The sequence below is a fragment of the Mustela nigripes genome, chromosome 13, assembly GCF_022355385.1.
Source record: "Mustela nigripes isolate SB6536 chromosome 13, MUSNIG.SB6536, whole genome shotgun sequence".
Classification (NCBI taxonomy): Eukaryota; Metazoa; Chordata; class Mammalia; order Carnivora; family Mustelidae; genus Mustela; species Mustela nigripes.
In genome coordinates this window covers 110,005,246-110,026,251 of record NC_081569.1, presented here as the reverse complement: position 1 = coordinate 110,026,251, position 21,006 = coordinate 110,005,246, and the positions used below count along the sequence as shown (strand labels likewise).

The window sequence follows — 21,006 nt, the reverse complement described above, 5'->3', positions numbered from 1 at the left end:
TATTATAATTACTTTTATCCTGAAGTACTTTCCTTCTATACTATAAGCAAGTAAAAGCAGTATCTTTACCGTCCACAGTACTTTGAGCACCAAGCACGTACTTGAGCTTTCCTCTGTTTGGTATATTCTTTTCCGGGATAGCCACATGACTTACTCCCTTCCATTATTCAGATCTCAGCTCCCATGTCAGCCTATTGAAGCGGACTTCATTGACCCAGTTGAACACCACTACCTCCTTCCCCCCTCCCAGCCCCTGTGCCTCTATCTCGTTACCTCACTTTATTTTTTCATCGTGTTTGTCACCACTTGGATGAATCATGGACTTATTGATTTGTCCCTTCCCACTCAGATAAGAACAAGCACTTTGCTTTGTTTGTTGCTACCTCCCTAGAGCCTAGAACAGTGCCTGGCACAAGGCACAGGACAGTTGCCTGATAAATGCTTAGTGAAATGAGTGAACAGGGACAAAACTGAAATATCTTCTGCCAAGCTCGGCACATAGGAGTCCTTCAGACGCTGACTGAAGAAGTGATCGCCTTTTGCCGTGTGCACTCGAGTTGACCAATATTTTCTTTTTTAATAATCTTGGGCCCAGGACCAAGCCTGAGGTTCTGAGTTGGCCTGGCCAGGGCTGACTGGAGTGGTTCTGTCAACTTGTTTTATCGGGGACACAGCACAGCAGGGAGAACCATACGTAATTCCCAGCCCATGCTCTCTGTGGCCTCTGCTCATGGCTGCAGTGAGTCCACACCTGGAAAAACCTAGAAAATCACCATGAGGCTTCTTGCATAGAGGCACAGAATTCTCCAGAACTGAAGGACTTCTCTGTCTAGGACGGAAGCTGTGAAATCTCTGAGCTCTTGCTCTTCTCTCTCCTGGTATTCCCAGGTCTCCCCTGCCTGTCTCCTACTTCTCTTCGCAGACCTGTCTAGCAGCTGTTGTCACACCTTGGGAGAACCCACAGTACACTCTCCCCAGGCCATTTGCCTAGTCCCTCAGCTTCCTTCCCCCCGGTGCTGGGGGTACAGAGCAGGGTGAGATAGCCAGGGCCCCATCCTTAAGTAGGTCACTACGGTAGCAGTGCTAGAGAGGTGCTCACTGAGATCCCGCTCAGTTGGCTGCCACGAGACCTGCCCCCATCACCGTTGTCACCCTCACGGCTCCCTTGACCCTCTCTGCCTGGTGTGTGCTTTATACACAGCATTCTGTATTACAGTTATTTTGTGAGCTTGTCTTAATTTTTCTCTACATCACACACTCCAGGAGGCAAAGTCTGGCCAGGACTATATCCACCCAATCGCTAACATAATGCTTACACCTTGTGGGTGTGGGTGTTCAGGAAAGATGGGCTCAGCAAATGAGCAGTGAGCACACTCCCATGTGCTTACATGTTACGAACATATTACATGTCACTCAGAGTGAGTCCAAGGAAAGGGTCCCTGGTAGTCTTGGGCCAGGGCGATGCACAGCTCTTTAGAAGAGGGTGATCAGGAGCTCTGGCCAACCCCAGACCCCAGGGCATGTGCCAGACCTTTGCATAGTTCCCGTTTCCATGCCAACCCTGCGTCTGAAGGTTAAGGTTATGCTATACATTTCAGTTATAACCCCAGCTTCTCCCTTTCCTCTTCCCCTTCCTCCTTCATAAGGCCTGTTTTCTTTTAGAGCCAAGGTGACTTTTTTAGGCCTTGGGTTCTTTGAACACAGTCTCAGGCATTTGTATGGTTCCTCTAGCAGGAACCTATGGGGCCCTATGCCCTGAAATTGTTTTTAAGTTGATAAATATAAGCTTTCTAATTATATTCAGCATTTCAAAAAATTGGGGGAAGTTCTGTTTGCCCAAAATTCAACTACCTACAGAGCCGAGCTGAGAGTCCTTTCCATTCCTTTACTTATGGTTGGAATCACATCCCTGCTTGCTCCCGCTGATGGGAAGATCTGATCGACGCTCATATTGTCTTGGGGAAAATTGGATAAATGAGTCTTACTCATCACAGTGTGTTGGGTAGATGATTTTTTTCAGGGTACAAGATCTATGGGGAGAGACTCCGGTGGGAATCTGGGTAAGGAGGCCCTGTGGGAAATGTTAAAGAGGGTATCTCATTATCCTATGATCTCACTGATATGAGAAATTTGAGTAACAAGACAGAGGATCTAAGGTAAAGGGAGGGAAAAATGAAACAAGACAAAACCAGAGAGGGAGACAAGCCAAAAGAGACTCTTAATCTCAGGAAACAAACTAAGAGTTGCTGGGGGGAGGGGAGGGAGGGATGGGGGGGCTGGGGCAGGGACACTGGGGAGGGTGTGTGCTATGGGGAGTGCCGTGAATTGTGTAAGACTGAGGATTCACAGACCTGCACCCCTGAAGCAAATAATACATTTTATGTTAATTTTTTAAAAAGGCAAAAGAAAGAGGGTGTCTCTGTGTCCCCCTTTGCAGGTGGCAGGCATTCCAGACCATAGTGTCAGACCGGCGGAAGGCAGTGAACTCGGCCCTCCGGGTGCGAAACTACTGCGTGGATTGTGAGGAGACCAGCAAGTGGATCGAAGACAAGATGCAGGTGGTGCGGGCCATGAAGGACCTGGCAGGCATCATTGCCATCCAGCGGAAGCTGTCAGGGCTGGAGCGCGACGTGGCCGCCATCCAGGACCGTGTGGGTGCCCTGGAGCAGGAGTCGCAGCAGCTGATGGCCTCACACCCGGAGCAAGGAGAGGACATCGGCCAGTGGCAGGCATATGTGGAGACGCTGTGGCAGCAACTGCAGGAAGCCCTAAAAGAGCAGGAAGCCTCACTGGGGGAAGCCAGCAAACTCCAGACCTTCCTACAGAATCTGGATGACTTCCAGGCCTGGCTGTCCATGGCCCAGAAATCTGTGGCCTCCGAGGACATGCCTGAGTCTTTCCCGGAGGCCGAGCAGCTCCTACAGCAGCACGTGGCCATCAAAGACGACATTGACAGGCACCAAGAGAACTTCCAGAAGGTCAAGGAGTCCGGGAAGAATGTGATCCGTGATCAGACAGACCCAGAGTACCTGCTCCTGCGCCAGAGGCTGGAGGGTCTGGATGCTGGCTGGGATGCCCTGTGCCGCATGTGGGAGAGCCGCAACCACTCCCTCGCCCAGTGCCTTGGCTTCCAGGAGTTCCAGAGAGATGCCAAGCAAGCTGAAGCCATCCTCAGCAATCAGGTAGGGAGAGGTATTCAGGGCTGGTGGGGGGAGGGTGCTATCTCTCAGGGCAAGAGCCCTGGTGAGTCTATGAATGTCCTCAGAGACCAGATCCTACTTTTTTTTACATTTAAATTTTAGTTAGTTAACATACAATGCAATATTTTTTTCAAGAGTAGAATTCAGTGATTCATCACTTACATACGACACCCAGTGTTCAATACAAGTGCTCTCTTTAATCCCCATCACCCAGCGAGCCCATCCCCCACCCCCCTCCTTCTATCAACCCTCAGCTTGTTCTTAACAGTAAGAATCTCTTATAGCTTGTTTCCCTCTCTCCTTTTTTCTTTTCCCCTTTCCCATATGTTCATCTCTTTCTTAAATTCCACATATGAGTGAGATCATATGATATTTGTCTTTTTCTGACTGATTTTGCTTAGCATAATACCAACCAATCTTAGCTAGATCCATCCACGTTGTTATAAATGGCTAGAAATCATTGTTCCTCATGGCTGAGTAATATTCCATTACACACACCCACACACACACCACATCTTCTTGATCTATTCCTCAGTCAATGGACATCTGGGCTCTTTCCATAGTTTGGCTGTTGTAGATGTTGCTGCTATAAACAAACATTGGGTGCGTGGATCCCTTTAGATCTGTATTTTTGTATCCTTTGGGTAAATACCCAGGAATGCAGTTTCTGGGTCGTAGGGCAGCTCTATTTTTAACTTTTGAGGAACCTCCATACTGTTTTCCAGAGTGGCTGCACCAGTTTGCATTCCCACCAACAGTGCAAGAAGGTTCCCTTTTCTCCTCAAATTCTAGATTCCAAGGACCCTCTCTAGCCATGAATTGGGGGGAAATCCTCTTTGTTCCTTATCACATGCCTTTTCCAGCCCTGTTTCCTAAATTGTGCCCTGTTCTTGGGTCAGCTAGAGGCTGAAGAGGTGAATGTTCCACTGAGCCATTACCCTTCCATGTGGCTTCAGGCACACAGTTCAGTCGATGCCCCTGAGGTGGGGGTGGGGCCAAGGCCTAGGGCACTGCCTCTTCCTTGCACAACTCCAGGGAGCACCGTTCATGCTGAAGCCTAGATGGCTGCACAGGGTGCTTCTGCCCGGCACATGCCCTCACTGCCTTCCCAGCATGTGTCCATGCCTTGTCTGGAAACTTGCTTCAACAGGAATATACTCTGGCTCACTTGGAGCCCCCAGACTCCCTTGAAGCTGCAGAGGTTGGAATCCGGAAGTTTGAGGACTTCTTGGTATCTATGGAGAACAACGAGGATAAGGTCTTGAGTCCTGTGGACTCTGGAAACAAGCTGGTAGCTGAAGAAAACCTCTACTCAGACAAGATCCTGGAGAAGGTGCAGCTGATCGAGGACAGGTACTCTCCACCCCCAAGCTCACGGGGCTAGAGCCAGGTAGGGCAGGTGATGTTGTGCAAGGTCCCTGGGCTCAGCACTGTGGTGACAACAGCTTCTGGCTTCCCTGCCAGGCACAAGAAAAACAAGGAGAAGGCTGAGGAGGCTTCTGTCATTTTGAAGGACAACTTGGAGCTCCAGCACTTCCTCCAGAACTGCCAGGAGGTGAGGCTCCAGCAAGGTGGGCCACCTTGCAGGAGATTCCCTGCTAGGACCAAAGTGCCCTTGAGGTAGAACAGTCATGGGGGCTGGGAGGACACCCGGCTGGCTCAGTCCAAACAGCAGGATCAGTTGGTCTTGGGGTCATGGGCTTGAGCCCCATATTGGGGTGTACAGATTACTAAAAAAAAAAAAAAAAACTTGAAAGAAAAAAAGAAAGAAATTGAGAGTCTAGAATTTCATAAGGGGAGCTCTGAGGTCATCCTCTAGAATCGTGGGTTCTATAATTTTTTCCCCAAATCTACAAATTTTAATTTGCCTAGTCCAGGACACGGTTTCTCAAAGAATAGCCTGAGGGCTATCTCTATGGAAGTCCCATGGGGCCCTGGTCAAGGCCGGCTTCAAGGACATGCCACCTGTGCATTCATCTAGGGCCTGTGCTCAGAAGGACCTCATGCTTGCTTTAATGCTCTGTGGTTGCCATCTTAAAAATTTTTTTTTTTTTTAGATTTTATCTATTTGTTTGATAGATAGCAAGAACAGGGGAGCAGCAGGCAAAGGGCAAGGGAGAGAAGCAGACTCCCCTCCGAGCAGGAAGCCTGATGCAGCACTTGATCCCAGGACCCCAGAATCATAACCTGAGCTAAAGGCAGATGCTTAATGACTGAGCCACCCAGGCACCCCTGCCATCTTGAAATTCTTTTTTTTTTTTTTTAAGATTTTATTTATTTATTTGACAGACAGAGATCACAAGTAGGCAGAGAGGCAGGCAGAGAAAGAGGAGGAAGCAGGCTTCCTGCTGAGCAGAGAGACCGATGCAGGGCTTGATCCCAGAACCCTGGGATCATGACCTGAGCCGGAGGCAGAGGCTTTAACCCACTGAGCCACCCAGGCGCCCCCATCTTGAAATTCTTAATAATTTGAGCATTCCCATTTTGCACTGGGCCCTGCAAATTATGGAGCCACTCCTGGCACTTGTTAAATGCAAAGTCCTGGGCCCCGCTCAGGCCCAGAGGAATCAAAACCTCAAGGGATGAGAGAGACAGTAGTGTTTTCAACAAGTCTCCTAGTTGGAGAGCTGACTCAGAAGGTCCTTGCTCAGCCCGCAAGGAATGTTTTTAACCTGCACTCCTGGAGTACGCATGGAGCCCCTCCATGAGTGGTCCTTCTGTGTGGAATGGTGCTTTCTCTGACTTCGTTCTCTCTCCCATCCTCATACCCCTCTCCTCTCAGCCCAAACAACTTTGTTTTTATCTGCCTCTGCCCTTGGCACCAACCAGGCTTGGTCTGCTGCCAGGACATTCTGAAAACATCGGATGCTCATCAGAGTTCTTCCCTCATTGTTAATTACAAGATCTGCCCTTGGCTTCTTCCTCAGCTAACATTTTCTCTGTGTTTATTAGTGATTTCTCACCTACTGCCAAGGGGTGGATTTATCTATCCATTCAGTAAGCATTCCCTGAGTTCCTTCAGTGGGCCAGACCCTGTCCTAGGTCCTGGAAAAATGGCAAGAAGCGTAACTGTCCCTGGTGTCACCTGCATACACTCGACTGGGGAAGACGCTCAGGTACCGCTATTTTAGCCCTGAGACAACACAGGTTAAGTTGCTTGTGCTCAGAGTCAGGGACCGAGCGTTAGAGAGTAGTACTCCGCTGTGTTCATACTTCCTCTCCTGGACTGCCTTCTGCAGTCAGAGGTGAACCGCAGGTCCTGCCCTGAGCCCCTGGCCAAAGAGATCCACTCAAAGACTGTTGGACTCCCTCCTTCTGTCCACAGCTCACTCTCTGGATCAATGACAAGCTGCTAACGTCTCAGGATGTCTCCTATGATGACGCGAGAAACCTACAAAACAAGTGGGCAAAGCACCAGGCCTTTATGGCAGACCTGGCTTCCCACCAGGGGTGGCTGGATAGCATCGATGCGGTAAGTGAAATGAGTGAGGTGCGCTGGGGGCTCTCTTCCCAGATGCGCATGCCTGAGTGGGGCTTCACGCGGCGCGTGGCCACCGTCTGAAGCTTACTGGACAATATAGAACCTGGAAGTGAAACACTTCTCTAAAGAGTAGTCCAACCTTCAGAGCTCCTGCCACGTCCAGTCCTGTTAGGCCTGGTCAGAATCGGTGTGTCCTCTGGGGCACCTGAGTCTGGGGACAGTCCAGACACTGAGGAGACCTGGGTGCGCGCCTCAGCCTCTGGTGCCAGGATACCAGCTCTCTCCGTGTGCTTCCATTATCCTCACCAGGGCCCCAGCACTGTCCTGCCCGAGGGCAGGGGGACGTGGGAGATGAGCACAGTAGTCCAGGGGACCGTGAAACCTCATCGTTTGGATGGGCAAGACCACCAAGGAGTGGTCACTCACACCCCTCATAGATGGGGGACACTAAGAGGATGACCCCTTTATAACAAGCCCGCTCCAGGGCCCAAGTTAAATGTAGCTGGCATTCGATCTGGGCGGCCCTCACCTTTGCTCCCCGCTGCTGTGGCTGTCCAGGAAGAAGCAGATGTAGGGTCCACACAGGGCAGCAGCCATTGTGGTCGAAGGTGCAGACTCTGAGCCAGACTGTCCGACGACTCAATCTCCCTGAGCCTCACTTTTTCCATCTGAAAAATGAGGGTAATAGCAGTACCTGCGCAAGGGAATTGTGAACATTAAAGCGCTTAGCATGCATAGTACTTGGCGCTTATGAGGTATGCAGTAAATATTGGCTGTTATTAGCAACATACATTCCTAGGCCCAAATTGATTACACTGTACCCAGCTGAAAGTGTACATTTATGCAGGTGAAAACCCGGTAAGACAAACCCAGTAACTAAAAGACACCACCGAAGACTAGTGCACAGCTGCTAGGAAGACCATTGAGAGCATAGAGTCCTTTCCATGTTGGCTGGACCTGGGTGGATCTTGTTTCTTTTTTTTCTTTTAATTAAAAAATAATTTAGATCAGCTGATCCTGGTCAGCAGCAACTCCCCATACTACAGTCTTCTGGAGCCCTTAGCCCCAGACATACCCCTCCCTGTCACATCTTCTCCTGCAAATAACTCTGGGGGTGCAGAGTCAGCGGAGGCTCACCTGCATTCTAGGCACATTCTTTGCCTCCCCGACCTCCCCTCAGTTAACCCCTGGCAACTACAACCCTTGGAGGGCCACTCCAATGTTGCTGGGCCTCAGAGGGTGAGCCCTCCTGCTTCCCCATGCAGGAAGGAAAGCAGCTGATGGAAGAGAAGACCCAGTATACAGCCCGGGTGGCCCAGAGGCTGGAAGACTTGCACCGGCTCTGGGATGAGCTTCAGGCCACCACACAGGAGAGGGCCCAGCATCTCTCAGCTGCCAGGAGCTCCTACCTGCGCTCACAGACCCATGCCGACCTCAACAAGTGGATCAGTGCTATGGAGGACCAGCTGCGGTCTGATGACCCCGGCAAGGACCTGACCAGTGTCAACCGGATGTTGGCGAAGCTGAAGGCACGTGAGTGGGATGTAGACCTGGGATGTCAGAATAGGAGATCTTGGGGAGGCAATCTGAAACCTGAAAGGGAGAATTCCTTCTGTTCCTCTTAGCGGGACTTGAGCAAAACTGTCTCCTGGTTGATAACCCATTTCTTACCCCTTTGCAGTGGGTAAGACAGGGATCCTGGATTTAAAAAAAAAAAAAAAATGCACAGGAAGTATAGGACAAGCACCTGTGGGAAGGCTGAGTGGGGGCATCCAGAGAGACTTCCTGGGGGAGGCGGGACCTTTAAGAATGGATAGGATATGGATGATGAAGCAGACGCAGGGCTACCCAGGGGCCAAGGCTGTTACCGACATGTCCTCTTGTGTCCCAGCGTGTGGAGGACCAAGTGAACGTGCGGAAGGAGGAGTTGGGGGAGCTGCTTGCCCAGGTGCCCTCGCTGGGAGAGGAGGCAGGAGACACAGACATGAGCATCGAGAGGCGGTTCCTGGACCTCCTAGAGCCCCTGGAGAGGAGGAAGAAGCAGCTGGAATCATCCCGAGCCAAGCTGCAGATCACCAGGGACTTAGAAGATGAGACGGTGAGTTGGCCGCAGACCTCTCCCCCAGGGGCCGAGCAGGCAGCTGCCGTCAGGATAACTGGCTGCCGCCCAGGGCGGTTCTTAGCACATGTCCTGTTCTCTCACCTCCGGATCTCAGATCCGTTATGATAATTATATTAAATATGAAAGTAAAGACAGTGCTTTTGGAACAGTAACTCAGTCATGAACTTTGAGACAGACAGACTTGGGTTCAAGATCCAGCTGTGTTGCCTTCCACCTGGATGACCAGAAGCAAATTATTTGGAACCTCAATTCAAAATATCTAAGTGTCCCCATCTGTAAAATGGGGACAAAACCCTGACGGAGTGTGGGAAGAAAACCAGGGAGCTCTGTCTGACTCTGTCTGGGGTGAGTGGTGGCCACAGTTGTCACCTGCTGAGCCCCACCTTCTGGTCTCTACAGCTCTGGGTGGAAGAGAGGCTGCCTCTGGCCCAGTCAGCCAACTACGGCACGAATCTGCAAAACGTGCAGCTGTTAATGAAGAAGAATCAGGTGAGTCCTGCTTCATCTCGTTAGTGTCCCCACCTGCCCCCTCCCTGTCACAGCCCTGCCCTATCCTGCTCTGCACAGGGCGGAATGCCCAGCCCTGACCTTCAGAGGACCAGCAACAGCAGATTATTGTTCTTGTTGGTAGCTGTGGGGCCCCCAGATCCCATAAAAAGAGAACTTTGGTGATGGCAGAGAAAATTCTAGGAAGTCCATGGCAGGGCTGGTAGGGGGGTGTCCAGATGATTTGGGAGGAGCCATTCAGACCCACCAGAGCATCGAGTGACTACAGGACCCTGGCCTGGGTGTCATGTGTCCCGTGTCCTGCCTGAAAGGAAGCCCATATCTCCTGGTTTCTTTCCTAAGACTGACTTGCCCCTCTTTCAGGACTGAGCCTGACCTGTTGGATATCCTCAGAGCAAGTAAGCCCCGTTTCTCTGCCACGTGAGGATACTCATGGGAAGCCTTTAAACTTGGCCCCTGAGCCTATTGGAGCAACATCCATTTGCTGCTCTGCTCTTTCTTAAACCTCATGGATCATTTCAGAGACCCTGGTCAGACTCCTGGGAGTGAGCAGATGCAGTACTTCCTCCTGTATCAGGAGTACAAGTGTCGTGTTTTGTCTTCCAAGAAGACCAGCTGCACGCGCTCATGGTGTCTCTACGGCCAGCCCCTGGTCTTGGGCAGAGAGTGGCTCCTCCTGCCTGCTCAACTCTCTGGGTCGGGAAGTGGGGGCAGCCACGCCCAAGAGCAACAAGAGCCTGGGAAATGGTCTTGGAGAAGAGCAGTGTGTCCCAGAATTTGAATCAGCTCAGCACTTCCTTGGGGAAGAAAGGCCTTGGCAGCCAGTACTTCCTCACAATAACAGCAGCTGACATCTGCTCACAGAGCCCAGCAACTGGGCAAGGGTCTGAGTTACATTCAAAGAGGTGTCTGAAAAGTTCCTCAGACCATTTGCTTCCAGTTGACATTGACCTAGTCACAAAGGCTCCAGTGTGCACAGGCAGGGTCTTGGGCTAGAAGTTAGTAGGTAGGGGTTCCACTAATGCCACAACCTATAGTTAAAGGAAGGATACTGGTAGAAGGCAGTATCCTGGGGCCTCAGTTTCCTCATCTGTAAAACGAGCTGACATCAGTCCTTTTGACACTAAAGTCTTTGACTCTATCTGGCCTCAGTGTGATTGCCAGAAGACTCCCAGCTCCGCTGAATGAAGGTTGCTATTTCAGGAAAAGGGCAAGACAAATATAGGTGGGTTTCCCCAACCAAGAAGGGAAAGATAGCCTCTTGGGAAAGCCTGGCTGCCCTTGTCAAGACTTCTCCAGGGACAGAGTCAGACCAGCTATAGCTTAAATCTCATTTTATCTTTCCCTCTGTTGCAGTGGTTCTCAACTTCAGTATGCACCAGACTCACCCAGAGGGCTTGTTAAAACACAGTTGACCAGGCTCAGTCTCAGGTCTACTGAATCAGACTCTGGGAGGAGAACCTGGTAACTTTTGCATATCTACCAAGATCCTAGATGACGTCGATGGTGTTGGTGTGGGATCCCACTTTGAGAACCACTGCTCTGATGGTTATCCATTACAGCTAGAACCATTCATGTGAGCCCTTGCAAGGGCTCACATGAATGGTTCTCGACTTTGGCTGCACAGTAGAATCACCTGGGGGACATCTAAACCTGTGGATGCTCCGTTCCTACCTCAGACCAATTAATTAAGGTCCCTGGGGATAGGGCCCTGACTCTGTGTTTTCCTAGACTATTCAGTGTGCACCCAGGGTTAAGAACCACTGTCCCACCTGATCTGGCTCTGGCCTTCCTCTAAAGCTCACTTCTCATCACTCTGACCTTCCTCCATAGTATTCCAGATTTTCTGGCCTCCAGATGGTCCCGGCTGGCTTCCAGCCCAGGGACTCTACGCTTTCTCTTCTGTCTTGTCTGCAACACTCATTCCCCAAACCTTTGTACAGTTACCTCCTTCTCACTGCTCATGCCTCACTAGGATGCCGTCTCCCTGGGAAGGCCCTTCCTGACGCCCCCCAGCTCAAGTAGCCACCAGCATGCCTCAGCAGACATTCTCGATCTCAGTGGGGTATCTTCCTCATAGCACTCATTATCCACATTTATTCACTTATTTCCATGCTTACCATCCACTCTGTCTACGACAGTGTAAGCTTTATGAAGGCAGGGTTTTGTTGATCTTATTCCCACATTGTCCCTAGAGCCCAGAACGAGGCCCAGGACCTAGGAAATTACTTCATAGCTCTCTTTGGACACGTGAGGTAGAAAGAATGCTTCATAAGGAAGCACACTGCATGGGAGCCTGGAAAGGAATTACTTAAAAAGAGAGGGAGAGAGATACATTTTAGGATCCCTTGCAGAGGTCACAGGATCTCAGGGAAGGAAAGTGGCACACAGAGCTGATACCATGGGTTGTGGGAATTCAGTGGCACGGACCATGAAAAACAGTCAGGATTGAGATTCCCAGTATAAAGGGTCAGAAGGTATTTCAGCAAGTTAGGTGACTTGTGGCTCCTGCTGCTTCTGTGGACTTTCAGTGCTGACAGTCACTGTCGGATTGTGTGTAGGGCTCTCGCCCCTGCCCTCCGATGGTTTTCAAGGCTGCGGGGAGATTGTAGAAAGGGAGGAGATGAGGTGTGGGAGCCGAGAGCCCACATGCAAGCAGCAGCGAGGCAGGGCCTCTAGGACCCCAAAGTGAGCCACACATGGGTAATGGCCCACCAAAGAAAAAAGCCACCCTGTCACCAGAGAGAGAGGAAAATGCCCTCTCCATGACCAAGGGCTTAAACAGCAAACAATACAGAGTTCGCAAAAGATCTGAGAAATAGAAATGGGGGGCAGACTCTGAGCAAGGAGCTACCATCAGCTGTTGTCTCCCATGGAGCCAGAGGTGCTAAAATAGGATCTCAAAGGCCATTTAGGAAATCAGCTAAGAAGCAAGCTGTGCTGAGACACGGGAGGCCTAGGGAGCAGAGAGAGCCACGTCCAAAGGCCCGCACTGCCACTCACCGTGCACAGGTTACACGGTCCAGGCCACCACCGGGCCCTCACTAGCTCCGGAGTATGCCCGAGTGACCAGAGGGGGCCCTGGCTGAGCCGCTGCCTGCAGGCCAGCCCCCCACCTCACCTCCCAGCCCTTCCCCTCTGGCCGCAGACGCTGCAGAATGAGATCCTGGGCCACGCACCGCGGGTGGAGGACGTGCTGCAGAGAGGGCGGCAGCTGCTGGAGGCGGCTGAGATTGACTGTCAGGACATCCAGGACCGCCTGGGGCACCTGCAGGATGCATGGGATGCACTTCAGGAGGCGGCGGCTGGGCGGCTACAGCGCCTGCGGGATGCCAGCGAAGCCCAGCAGTACTACCTGGACGCGGGCGAGGCCGAGGCCTGGATCAGCGAGCAGGAGTTCTACATCATCTCCGACGAGATCCCCAAGGTCAGCCCGGGCTGGGGCGCTGGTGCCAGGCTGGGAGCCAAGGCCAGGAGGAAAAGCAGGGGTGGGGCCGGCAGTGAGCAGCTGCGCATCGGAAGTCCGGGCGTCTGAAGGGTCAGCCGCTGTGGCAGACATCCCACAGCCCGGTGCCCCGTTTGCCAACTTAGATGTGATCGAACCCAAGATTTCCCCAGCTTTCTCGTGCCGTGGCTTCTGTATGGAGGGCCTGCCAGGAGGGAGGGAGGGAGGAGGTGAGTCACCTCTAAGGAAGTTTTCACAGGGTCAGATTGGAGCTGGGCCTGGGAGGGTAGGCATCCGAGAAGATCAAGAGGAAGGCGGGGTGTTGCCGAGGAACGAGTAGCAAGAAGGAAGCGTGCACCACTCTCCTGTGAGGGTCCTCCGAGCCTGGCTGCACCCCCCATTCCGCACCTCAGTCTCGGACACCTCTGAGAGCAAGTGCCCTGAGAGTCACTGCCTCCTAGGACGAAGAGAGCGCCATCGTGATGCTGAAGCGGCATTTGAGGCAGCAGCACGCGCTGGAGGAATACGGGAGGAACATCAAGCAGCTGGCCACCAGGGCCCAGGGCCTCCTGTCCGCGGGCCACCCTGAGGGGTGCGTGTGCCACTGGAGTGACTTGGCCGGGTGATGGACATCAGGCTGGGGGACCCCACCAGCTGGGATCCCTTCAGGTCTAAGGGGGAAAATAGCAACAGTTTGGGGAAGAACTGGGTTGGAGACCACTGCTTTCTGGACTGCTAATTGGCCTAATTGCAACTCATGCCTTGGTTTTGCATGAACAGGGCCAACTAAGGCCTGGTTTTCAAGGTCAGAAAATATGATAGCGAAGCTACCCTCTCAGTGAACCAAGAGTTCCAAAACTTTGCTTTTCTCTTTATGGTCCAGAAAGCACCTCAGAATCTCCCAGTGTCTCAGCAAGAATCATTATATAGGCATGAAGGTAGAAAACCTACATCCATCTGGTCAGTGGGTCTGCTGGGCCAGACCCATCGGGCTGCTCCCCCAGGCACAGCCCAGACCTCAGCTGCCTGCAGGGCTTCCACAGCTGTGGGGCTTCAGCAGCCACCCCAGCATCTCCTGAGGAGCCCCAGGGATTGAGCCCCATCCCTGCTGCCCTTGGAGCCGAGCTGCCAGTGCTGCTCCATCAGCCTCCTTGGGAGATAATGGAGGAGGTCCCTTTTGTCTCCCTGAGCTTCCTGGAATGAGGGACAATGCTGGGAGGCACCCTGTCCAGACAGGACACATTTCTGTCCTCTCCTGAGGCATTCTGGTCCACAGGATGGTTCCCCCCACACACCCAAAACTTCCCAGGAAAAACTGCTCTCGTCCTGCCTAGTTCTCCTCCCCAGCTTTCCCTGCCACGGGGCTGGGGAGAAGTAGATGTGCCCCTCCGAGCTGGGATCAGAGCTCTGGACTCTCTACCTTCGTCTCTGAGTGCTTTCTGGTTTTGAATTCCAGGGAGCAGATCATACGACTTCAGGGGCAAGTGGACAAGCAGTACGCAGGGCTGAAGGAGGTAGCCGAAGAACGCAGGCGGAAGCTGGAGAACATGTATCACCTGTTCCAGCTGAAGAGGGAGACAGATGACTTGGAGCAGTGGATTTCAGAAAAGGAGCTGGTGGCCTCCTCCCCTGAGATGGGGCAAGACTTTGACCATGTTACTGTGAGTACTCATAGTGACTGCTCTCTGTCTTCTTTCAACGCCAGAGACACAGGTGCCGCTAGGCCAGACACACACACACGCGCGCGTGCACACACACACACAGTGCTACGCAGGATCTGGGCATCCTGGCTCTAGACCCCATGCCCTCAGTGGAGACACACTGCCCCTGAGCCCACGCTTCCCCGGGAAGGTGTGGCCCCAGGTGGTTGTGGTTCCCGCCTTGTGAAGGTCTGCGGCTAGGGAGATGACACCACACACCCCAGCCCTAGGCCCCGATAACCACCTTTGTGTTTCCCCCATGTCCAGCTGCTCCGGGACAAGTTCCGGGACTTTGCCCGTGAGACAGGGGCAATTGGGCAGGAGCGGGTGGACAACGTGAACATCATCATCGAGCAGCTCATCGACGCCGGCCACAGCGAGGCGGCCACGATTGCCGAGTGGAAGGATGGGCTAAATGAAATGTGGGCGGACCTACTGGAGCTCATTGACACGCGCATGCAGCTGCTGGCCGCCTCCTACGACCTGCACCGCTACTTCTACACGGGCACGGAGATCCTGGGCCTCATTGATGAGAAGCACCGAGAGCTGCCCGAGGACGTGGGGCTGGACGCCAGCACGGCCGAGTCCTTCCACCGGGTGCACACGGCCTTCGAGCGGGAGCTCCACCTGCTGGAACTGCAGGTGCCTTCTGTCCCCTGCTGTCCATCCCCACCCCCCCCCCGCCCCCTGCAGGCTCCAGGGACCTGCTGTCCACCTCTTCCCCAGGGGCTCGGGGGTGTCAGCCTCTGGAATGGACACCAGCAAATTTCACCTCTTTCAAAAGGCAACAGCTTGGGGCAGAAAGGCTGGGAGCTGTGGCTTTCAGTCATTCTTTAGCTTCAGAAGTAGTTCTTCAATCTGAAACCTCACAAAAATCTAAGGCATCAAATACCTAAAAATGCTCGGTGTCTGGCTGTGCCACAGCATTCCTGGCAGACTCGCACACGGTGCATTTCCAGCACTCGGTGCTGGTGTCAGCATCGCACTCTGTCCCATACTCCAGAGCTACGTACAAACATCATCTGCTCTTTATAGATGAGGAAAGCAAGGCACGGAGCGTAAATGAGCTCCCTGGAACATGTGGACAGTGCTGCCAGGATTCGGATCTGGGCGTCCTGGCTCTAGACCCCATGCCCTCAGTCTCTGGGCTGTTCAGTCTTTCCACATGGGAGCTGGTGGGGCAGGAGGGTACCCCAGGAACTACTGAGACCTGCTCCTCCCATCACTGGGGTGGTCCCTGAGACACTGCTGCAGGCCCATAGGGCTCCACAGAACTTGGTGTGATGGAAAGGGTGAGAGCAGGGGGCCCCCTGCTGCGTAGGCCTCAGGAGCCCTGCAGAGGCCCCAGGAGAGAGGGGCTGGCTGTGGAGTCCTGTGTCCACCCGGCGGGGCTCAGGGATAAGACACTGAGGTGGGTCGGGCCCTGGTTCACTCAGAAGAGAAGCTCCTGGGAATGTCATCCAGCTGGTGGTAGGGCCTGCCCTGCAGCCCTTGGGCTTCAGGGGTGCTGTAGCTCCTGAGGGGGGCACAGCCCACTAAAGTCTCAGGAATGAGGCCTCATTGCACCAGGACTGGCCTCAGACAAGGGCCTGGGAGAGCCGCTCCCTTGGACAGGCAGCTTATGGAGAGGTTAAGAACAGGGAATCCAGTCTGCACCCCTCAGGCCACTCACTCAGGCTCCCTGTACCTCAGTTTCTTCATCTCAAAAACAGGGATCACAGTAGTACCTCTTTCATAGGGTGCCTGTGAAGCATGCCTGGCACATAGTTACTATTATTACAGTACTTCAGGGGAGACCAAAGGGCACAGAGTCCCTTTCACTCTTATATCCTCATCAAAACCCAAAGGATGGCTTGGGTCCATAGAGGCCAAAACAAGGAGACTTCTCCCCCAGCATTAGTGGAAGGCTGAAGATCTTGCCTTCCAGAAGAGACCTGGGGAGGGAGATTCAGAGGAGAGAGACCACTTGCCCAGCAGAGGCCCAAGGCACATCTTTCTGGGGAACGACGTTCAGTTTTGCCCAACCACAGGTCCAGCAGTTCCAGGATGTGGCTGGCCGCCTGCAGAAGGCATATGCTGGGGAGAAAGCAGAGACCATCCAGAACAAGGAGCAAGAAGTGTCCGCCGCCTGGCAAGCGCTGCTTGAAGCCTGTGCTGGCCGCCGCACCCAGCTGGTAGACACGGCAGACAAGTTCCGCTTCTTCAGCATGGCCCGGGACCTCCTCTCCTGGATGGAAAGCGTCATCCGGCAGATTGAGACCCAGGAGAAGCCTAGGTAAGGGAGACATCCTCAGGACAGCCCCACCCCTCAGCCCCTTTGTCCCCAAGGCTGGCAGAGCAGGCCGCTGCCCTGCGACTTCTCCTTGGGGGACCATCTTGGACTGTGGGAGCACCTGAGATTGGGTCCAGGGAGAAACGGAGTAGCTTAGCTTCTCCTGAGGGCACCGATCATTTCAGAGTAAAGGGAGCCCTGAGAGTGGCAAGAGAGACCTCTGCCATTCAGACCTGATGGCAGGGCAGTGACCACAGCTGTCAGGGAAAGTAAGCACTTTGCACACCCAAAGCTGGGCAGGTCCGAGCCTATGTATCAGCCCCGTGCTGGGATGCAGAGGCCATTTTCCCCAAGCTCCAGAAGGAGCTCATTATGCATGTGAGGTGGGGGCGGGGGGATTCATGGCCGTGAGAACCTTGGCAGGGAGCAGCTCTCCAGGGGACTGTCTCCCTGGCAGTGGTCATTGGCCCATCTCTGACCCTCTGCCCTGGAGTGCCCGTCATGGCCAAGACTTTATACTTTACATCCTTATTCAGAATGCACTTCGCATAACATACCATTCGGCCACTAACATGTCCCATTCAGGGGTTTTCTCACCACCACCGGGTATGGCCCTCACCACATTCTAAGTTTAGAAGACTTTCATCACCCCAGAAAGAATCCCGGTACCCGTTAGCAGTCATCACCCCACAGTTCCCTCCTCCCCCGAGTTCCTGGCAACCAAGTCTAGTTTCCATTTCTCTAGATTTGCCTGTCCTAGATTTGTCCTAGAAGGGGACTCTTACAGTATGTGGTCCTTTGGGACTAGCTTGTTTCACTTAGTACAAACCTTTTAAGGTTCATCCATGTTATAGCGAGGATCAGAACCTCATTCCTTTTTATTCTCAAATAATATTCCCAGGCTCCTTCTGGGGTCCCCAAACCCCTGACTCATCCCCTGCCAGCTGACCAGCGGAAGACACTAGGGCATCAATGTTCCCCCTGGGGCTAGGCTGGCAGAGGACTCCCTGGCTGGCCAGAGAGAGAGGAGGAAGTGGGGTCAGAGTCCCAGGCAGGTGGAAGGCGGCCCTCTGTGGTCTAGACTTGACATCAGGCAGGCCAGAGTCACCCAGAGTTTCCTTCTTCCTCAAACTCCCTCCCTGACCCTTGACCCCCCCCCTTCATCCCCCAGGGATGTCTCCTCAGTGGAACTGCTCATGAAGTATCACCAGGGCATCAAGGCAGAGATCGACACCCGGAGCAAGAACTTTAGCGCCTGCCTAGAGCTGGGGGAGTCCCTGCTGGAGAGGCAGCACCAGGCCTCGGAGGAGGTGAGAGGACAGTGGGTGAAGGGGAGCCTTGCCTGCATTCTCGCTGGGCTGGACAGTTTCCTGGGAGGGAGCTGTGGGCCATGGGTTCTCTGAGGAGACTCTCCCACTCGTGGAGCGTCAGAGCTGTGTGCAGGCCCAGGGATTGGGGCCCCATCGGCCCCAGCCAAGGCTGGCAGCTTAGTAGAGGAGAGCGGGCTCATAGCCCACCTAGCCACCCACATGTGTGCATGCTGTGGCGTTGGCAAGACCCATTTCCTAGGAGAGGCACACGTGCCTCAGAGAGGTTAAGTCACTTGCCCAAGGTAGCACAGCTGGCTAGTGGCAGGGCCAGGACTTGAAGTGAGGTCCTTGTGACCAAACTCAGCATGCTTTGCAGGACGCATTTGCACACCACCTCAGACAAGAGGAAGGTTTACTAAAAGCCTGAGCTGTTCTCCCTTCCTTCCCACAGATTAGTGAGAAACTGAAGCAGGTGCTATCCAGGAGGAAGGAGATGGATGCGAAGTGGGAGGACCGCCAGGAACAGCTCCGCATGCGTGAGTACACCCAGAAGTTGGGGGAGGGGGGCAGACTCCTGCTGAGGTGGGGGCGGGGCAGGAGTGATTTTTACCTCCTAGAGAGGAGACCCCAGAATGCCACCCATAAGCAAGGTTCTCGAGCCAAGGGCCTCGGGGGTCCACACAGAGGAGCCGCATAGACACGCTGCTGGCTGCCCACCCCTAACCAGCCCGCATGCCCTCTCCCTGCTTGCCCTCGGCCCCGCCTGGGTCCAGGCAGAACATGAGTGGCTCGGCTTCTGCCAGGAGGACACCACCACCATGTGCCAGGCTGCTGTCCCTGAAGCCGGGGGGAGGGGTCAGGTTAAGGCTCTAGCACCTCCCACTGCTGGATCTGAGGCATGTCAGACACAGAGCTCTGTCCTCTGCAGCTGGAGACCGAGGAAAGGGGAAGTCCTACCACTCAGGAGGGAGCTGCACGCAAGCCAGGAAGGCCTGACAGCCCCGCGGCTGCTTGGGCACAATTATGGGAGGCAGCCAAGTACTGGGAAGCAAGCGCGTAGGGCAAAAGGCTGCTTGTCAAAGGGGATTCTAAGCTACATTTTTTTCCAACAGAGTTTGTTCTGTTTCATGTGTTTTTCCAATATAACTATGGATTGGAGATGAGGAAACCCTCCCCCATGTGACATGGGTTCGAGTGGTCTCAGGCAGTAGGTCACCACTGAGCAGGGTGTCCCCATGGTTCAGGGACCCCTGTGAGGGCCTCCTGCCTGGCCACCAGCTCCTCGTCTGTGGAGCAGCTCACTGCTGAGTGCTAACAGGCCCTTCTTGGGCCCTGTGGGTGGGTCTGTGGCTTGTTCCCCGTTGCAGTACTGGAAGTGTGCCAGTTCTCAAGGGACGCCTCTGTGGCCGAAGCATGGCTGATCGCCCAGGAGCCCTACCTGGCCAGCCGGGACTTTGGACACACGGTGGATGGTGTGGAGAAGCTTATCAGGAGGCATGAGGCTTTTGAGAAGTCCACGGCCAGCTGGGCAGAGCGCTTTGCCGCCCTGGAGAAGCCCACCACGGTGAGCTGGGAACGCGTACTGGGAGGCCCCGCAGCCACACCTCAGAAGAGGGGGGACCTCGAGTCGAACTCTGAGCCTCTTATTAGGCACACGCGGACAGTATACAAGGCTTGGCGAGGGGCAGAGTGGGAAGGAAATAGGAGAGATAGAAAGCACTTCCGAATGCAAAAGATAAAGGCGGTAATTTCTAAAAGAACAAACACCAGGTGCGTGGGGAGCTGTGTTTAGGGAAGAGCCTCTTCTCTGTGGCTACTCTGATACCCTGGGTCTTTTCTTCCCCTTAGCTTGAGCTAAAAGAACGCCAGACCCCAGACAGACCCGAAGAGGAGAGTGGGTAAGTGGAGGGCCAGGCGGATTGAGCAGGAGCGTTCTGCCAAGGAGGATGGGTGGGAAGGGGGAGGGAAGGTGCTTTTCATCAGAAACAGGCCCCCGGATGTCTTAATAATTCCTCTCACACCTAGACCACTAGCCAGAGAAGTCTGGGGTGTCTGCAGGCTAAAGGCCTAGAGGAGCTTGTGTTTCCCCCAAATCACGGGTAGTCTGAAGGCCTGGTGCAGGCAGAAATGGCCCCCTGCTCTGGGAGCCACTGAACACATGCTCCAGAGGCCGTTCTGCCTTCAACTGTGTCCGTTTCTAAAGAGTCTGCCATAGTGTTTCCAATTAAGCAGTTCCTTGCTGAGAGCCTTTTGCTGGGAGGCCGGGACCAGGAGAGAGCGGACAGGCTCCTGGTGGGAAGAGCAGGAAGCCAGGCACTGGCTGCGGGGAGGCAGTTTCTAAAGAGGGGCTGGGTCTTCCACAGGCCTCAAGAGGAAGAAGGGGAGACAGCAGGGGAGGCTCCCCGAGGTCCGCATCGCGCAGCCACCGAGAGAACGTCCCCGGTCAGTTTCCTGTCCTATTTGTCTGGTTCCTGGGAGTCCTTGCTGCCGGAGCCCTCCCGTCCCTACTAGGCTCGGCCAGGGCGGAACCGAGGACAGGCTGGACCACCCGCGCGTCCAGACTCCTCTTCCACATCAGTCTTCCTTTTCACTTAGGTTTTCTTAATTTCTAGAATAATTGCCCTCCTTCCTTCAACCCAAAGACACTGACATGCCAGCCCACTGACATGACTCTTTTTACTTTGATTTTATCTAGTCTAATACATTTTATTGTACAAATACATCACTATCTACATTAGGAGAAAGAGTTGATCCAGGGAAGGTTTATTTTTCTATACCATCCCATCATTCTCCCGTGTTCCGTCTTACTCCGTCTTTAACCCAGCATGCCCTACACACACATTCACACACACACATACACACATTCACATACACACATTCACATACACACATTCACACACACACATTCACACACACACATACACACATTCACATACACACATTCACATACACACATTCACACACACACA

At 53.6% G+C, this 21,006-nt stretch overlaps 1 protein-coding gene across 2 annotated transcripts in view; it reads left to right on the top strand.

The window, feature by feature from the left end:
- The window catches only part of SPTB (spectrin beta, erythrocytic), a 124,474-nt gene that overhangs the window by 88,600 nt on the left and 14,868 nt on the right, over window positions 1-21,006 (top strand). For both annotated transcript variants that reach the window (XM_059373394.1, XM_059373395.1), the window contains exons 16-32: window positions 2,438-3,182; window positions 4,351-4,553; window positions 4,665-4,755; window positions 6,526-6,672; window positions 7,947-8,210; window positions 8,573-8,779; window positions 9,203-9,292; window positions 12,459-12,737; window positions 13,217-13,347; window positions 14,212-14,416; window positions 14,723-15,097; window positions 16,486-16,730; window positions 17,899-18,037; window positions 18,489-18,573; window positions 19,405-19,601; window positions 19,886-19,935; window positions 20,401-20,479. In XM_059373394.1, the coding sequence (XP_059229377.1) occupies window positions 2,438-3,182; window positions 4,351-4,553; window positions 4,665-4,755; window positions 6,526-6,672; window positions 7,947-8,210; window positions 8,573-8,779; window positions 9,203-9,292; window positions 12,459-12,737; window positions 13,217-13,347; window positions 14,212-14,416; window positions 14,723-15,097; window positions 16,486-16,730; window positions 17,899-18,037; window positions 18,489-18,573; window positions 19,405-19,601; window positions 19,886-19,935; window positions 20,401-20,479 (3,532 nt within the window). The remainder of the gene's footprint in view (window positions 1-2,437; window positions 3,183-4,350; window positions 4,554-4,664; window positions 4,756-6,525; window positions 6,673-7,946; window positions 8,211-8,572; window positions 8,780-9,202; window positions 9,293-12,458; window positions 12,738-13,216; window positions 13,348-14,211; window positions 14,417-14,722; window positions 15,098-16,485; window positions 16,731-17,898; window positions 18,038-18,488; window positions 18,574-19,404; window positions 19,602-19,885; window positions 19,936-20,400; window positions 20,480-21,006) is intronic.